The 4,478-nt window shown below is 66.5% G+C and overlaps 1 protein-coding gene across 1 annotated transcript in view; it reads left to right on the top strand.

Annotated features, from left to right (window-relative positions):
* Positions 1-795, top strand: part of EMIHUDRAFT_445570 (hypothetical protein) — a 1,936-nt gene extending 1,141 nt beyond the window's left edge. Inside the window, exons 4-5 of the mRNA XM_005767884.1 lie at positions 39-125; positions 415-795. Coding sequence (XP_005767941.1) covers positions 39-125; positions 415-579 — 252 coding nt within the window. The 3' untranslated portion in view covers positions 580-795. The remainder of the gene's footprint in view (positions 1-38; positions 126-414) is intronic.
* The last annotated feature ends 3,683 nt before the right edge of the window (positions 796-4,478 follow it).

The following is a 4,478-nucleotide window of genomic DNA, read 5'->3' as shown; positions in this document are numbered from 1 at the left end:
ATGATCAAAGCGGGTCAGGAGAATGATGAAGCATGCAGGCGATCCACCCGCTGCTGCCCGCCACAATCCCGTGGCACTCGATCGCTGTCTTGCCCCAGCCCGACGGCCGCTGCGCCGTCCTCAAGGTTTGCGCAGACACCCCCAAACACGCGCCCCCAAACACACGTCCCCAAACACGCGCCTCGAACACGCGCCTCAGACACGCCCCGGACTTCCCCGCCAGAGGTGCCTAGGCAGCTCTGCGCTAGAGGAGCGGACGGACGTTCCGCGGCCCTTTCGCCGCCGCACCACACACGCGACGCCTGCAGCGCGGCGCAGGGGCCCTCCTCGTCTTTAGCTGCCCGGCCCTTGGCCCACCACACCTTACCTCACTAACCCTACCTCACTTTACCTCGCCTTACCTCACCTTACTAGGCGGACGCCTTCCGCGCGCTCGAGGCGGACGCGGGCTTGGACGTGGAGGTGCAGGCGAGCTGGGCGCAGCGCCACGGAGTGTTTGTGACGACGGCTGCCGCTTGCGCGCGACCGCTGGGCCAGCAAGTGCCGACACGACCTGAGAAATGTGATGAGTTCTTCTAGAAAAAAGCGAATTACATGTGCTGCAACAATGTTACCAATGGCAATACATGTGCTGCAACAATGTTATCAATGGCAATACAAGACTTACGGTTACGCCCACCGGCCGTACCGCGTACGACGCGCACTGAAACAGCGCGCGCCTCGTACGATGAGTCTTGTCATCCTCTTGAACGTTGAAGTCTTGTGTCTCTCATTGGACATTGAGAAGCGTCGGTCTGTCGGTAGGGGCTGATGCATCTCAACAAAAGAAACCCACCAGCCAATACCCGGGAACAAACTCGAAAACCCCGACGGCCCAGCCGGCTGCCACATGCTTGCATGACAAATGCAAGACAAGGGCCCTCCATCCGTCGAGCTGACTAGCTCGTCCTCAACAGATAGCATGTGCCCCGTCACCGTCAGCCCCTTGCCGCACGAGCTGCGTCACGAGCACCCTCTCTCCTCCGAGTCGGTCGGTCTGTCCTTCTCCCCTTCAGCCCATTCCGCCGAGTCGACCAGCGCAGCTGGCTCTCGACGGAGGAGCAAGCAGCCTGTCGAGCCTCAGCTAGATCAGCTACGCCGCCGCCTCCGTCCCGCCGAGGGCGTGCTCGGGCTTCAGGCGCGAGTGGCGGCGCTCGAGTGCGAACTGGTGGAGTCTAGAGCTCGGGAGGAGGCGCTCGCGCGACGACTGGCGGCGCTCGAGGGTATGCCGTCTGCCGTGCGCGAGGCGGCTCAGGACGGCGACGGCGACGCGCTGCAGGACTGGCTCGACGGCGGAGGGCGGGTCAACGCGACGGTCCAGGTTGGGTGGCCGAGTCCCCTGCGCGGCGTGACTCTGTTGATGATCGCGTCTATTCATGGACACGAGCGGGTGGTGAGCATGCTGCTGCGGCGCGGCGCGCAGCCCAACAAACAGGACGAGAAGGGCGGCACGGCTCTGATGGCCGCCGCGTACCGCAATCATCCCGGTGTCGTGCGGCTGCTGCTCGAGCACAGCGCAGACGCGTCCCTACAGGACGCTAATCAGCGCAGAGCGCTGGAGTGGGCCGAGGCGGCGGGGCACGAGGAGTGCGCCCACTGCCTCCGGGAGCACGCCGCCGTCCAGAGCCCGCTTGGGACCGACGGCAGCCGGGGGAGGAGGTGGCGGAGCAGGCCGAGCCGGACGTGTGAGACAGAGCCAGCGGTCGCTTCTTCCTCGCCCGACTCGCCAGCCCCGGCGGCGGCGGCGGTGGGACCAGCAGCGGCATCCACAGCCGGTGTCACGCCGTCGCAGCGCTTCTGGTGGCAGCGGGCGATGGTGTGGCTCTCAGTGGAGGTGATCGCAGATCGTACCATTAGACCATCACCACCACCAGCCACGACGTAGCGGCCGGGCGGTGTGTCCACCTTCTCCTCTTCCCTCTTGTTGTCTAATAGTCGCCCACGAGGCACGCGTGCGAACGGCAGACTGAAAGAGAGCAACTTGTTTCTCTCTACCCCACTACTGTCTACTCCACTACTGTGTACTGTCTACTGACTCTCGTGACTCTGTTCGATATTGCATATTGAACTCGGCAGTACTGTACGTAAAGCCGTAGTCTGTGAACTGTGTGATCGTAAAGAGTAAGCCGGATGAAGATTCTGCCCCACACAGCCCCTTACCCCTTCACCCTCGCCTCGCTGCTTGGTGTTTCTGAACATGTAGTCGTCCACGCTGTGGGGGTTGTGTGCGGGAGTTGTGTCTTGGAGGGAGGGAGGAGTGGAGTGGATTGCAGGGGTTGCTCAACCCATCACCCACGGCACCGGGCCGGTGCTCTTGCACTTTGAATGCCTTGGGGCTCCTGCCCGTGTCCGGGCGTGGAGATGCGAGGGTCGCCCCCCCTTGCCCCACCACTTTGTGTGTGTGGAGTAAATTTTCCTTACCTTACCTTACCTCAACTCGGCGGGCAGGGTATCGACGCGAACGCTCCAAAGCCGCAGAAGCGGCAGCTCGGCTTGCCGCCCGCTTGGCAGCCGGCCGCGCCCGTGCCGTCTGCACAAGTCGGGTCGTAATAGCAGGGCTCGCTGCACTGACCGCAATAGCACGGGCGACACTCGGCGGTGTATCGAAGGCCCGTGAGGGGCGGGGGCGGCATGTACGGCAGCGGCAGCGGCGGGTGCGGTGGGGGCGGCGGGGGCGCGCGCACGGCCACCGTCGCCGCCGCAAACGAGGCCGCCCCCGCCGTCGGCGCCGTGATCGCCGGCGCGATCAGAGCCGCCCCCGCATCGAGGATGCCCGAGGCGATGGAGGGAGGGCAGCAAGTGTACTTGCCTCCCCTCCACCCGTAGCAAGTGGCGGCCGCGCCCACAAGGCGGACCGGCACGAACCCGCCCGCGCAGCGCGCCGCCTCGCGCGCTTCCAGCGGAGCACAGCAGTCGCTTCCGGATGACTCGCACAGCGAGCTGTCGCACTCTGCCGGGGGGGGCGCCGCCGCGGCCGCGACGGCGCCAGCACTCGGCGGTGGCGGCGGCTTGGCGCAGCGCGCCGCGACGGCGCCGTCTGCGCACGAGACGGGGCACGCGCGCACGAGGCGCGCGACGCGGGCCGTCGAGTGGAGTCCGTAACCACCTACCCTCGAGGTGCACCCCGGGTGGGATCTCGGCGAATCTCGGTGTCGATCTCGGTGCATCTCGCACCGCTCGTCGGATCTCTGTCTATCCCCACCGCTGAGCCCTGTGACACGTGTGCGGTCTCTCAACCAGTCGAGTCTCGTGCGTCTCTGGTCAGTGAGTCGCTCCAGCGTGCCGCCATCTCCTGTCCGATCTGAGAACTGAGGCTGCGCTGCTGCTGCTCTTGCGCATCTAGGCTGGGCGGCGCCGAGGCGGCAGCGGTGGCCTCTCCACTCCCGACACGCGTACAGGTCAAAGTAGGCGGGGTCGTCGTCGCAGCGAGGCGACACCCAGTCAGCAGAGACCCACGACCGCGACACCATGTCAAAGAATCTTGGCGCCAGCGGCTGCGCGGGCGGCGGCGGCGGTGGCGGCGAGCGGCGGCGCCCCGACACATTAGACACAACGTCGACGCCCGGTCCGGCGCGCCAGGAGGGCTCGGAGAGAGCACGCGGCGGCGGCGGCGGCGGCGGCGGCGGCGTGGGCGGTGGCGCCCGCGCGGGCGGCGGCGGCGGCGGCGGGAGGCGTCTGTCCGGTTCTCTTGCGGTGGAGGACCAGATCAGGTCGTTGTCGTGGTTGCAGCCGGTGAGGCTCGCGCAGCCGTCGAGCAGCTCGCGCGACGAGCAGAGCCGGCCTGCGGGAAGAGACCCATAAACATACGCTGTGAGAGTGGCTTCGCTCTGTGTCACGAAACAATCTCGGGCGATCTCGGCTGATATCGAATCATCTCGGCTGATCTCGAGTCATCTCGGCTGATCTCGAGTCATCTCGCCTCCGGCGGCCGCGCAGATCGCCGCCGCCTGGAAGAAGCTGCGGTAAACGTGGCAACCGCCCATGCGAGTGCCGTCCGACTCCGCCCAGACCGCGCAGCCCGGGTGGCGCTGCCAGCCGGGCACGCTGACAGCGGAGCAGCACCGCACCGAGTGCCTAATCTCGGAGAATCTCGGGTAAGCTCGGGCCATCTCGTGTGCTCTCGGATCATCTCGGGTGTGGCTGCCTCTCGCTTGGCAGCGCCCAGTGCGGCCGCGCCTTTGCGCAGTAGCCGGGACGCCTGCGTCACGAGCACACGCAAGTAAACATCGCAGGTACGGACCTGCACCCTCCGCATCTAGGCTCCGAGATACGGGGAGATTTAGAGAGATACGGGTCTGCTATGGGCTGCACTCTCTGCGCCAGGCGCGCCCGCACTCGACGTAGCGCAGCTGTTGCAAGTCCGGCGGCGGGGCCACACCTCCAGGAGGAGGCGGCGGCGGCGAAGGCTCTGGCGGCAGCGGCGCGGCGGCGCGCGCGCG

The sequence above is a fragment of the Emiliania huxleyi genome (genome assembly GCF_000372725.1).
Source record: "Emiliania huxleyi CCMP1516 unplaced genomic scaffold EMIHUscaffold_476, whole genome shotgun sequence".
Taxonomy (NCBI): Eukaryota; Haptophyta; order Isochrysidales; family Noelaerhabdaceae; genus Emiliania; species Emiliania huxleyi.
This window is presented reverse-complemented; position numbering and strand designations above follow the sequence as displayed.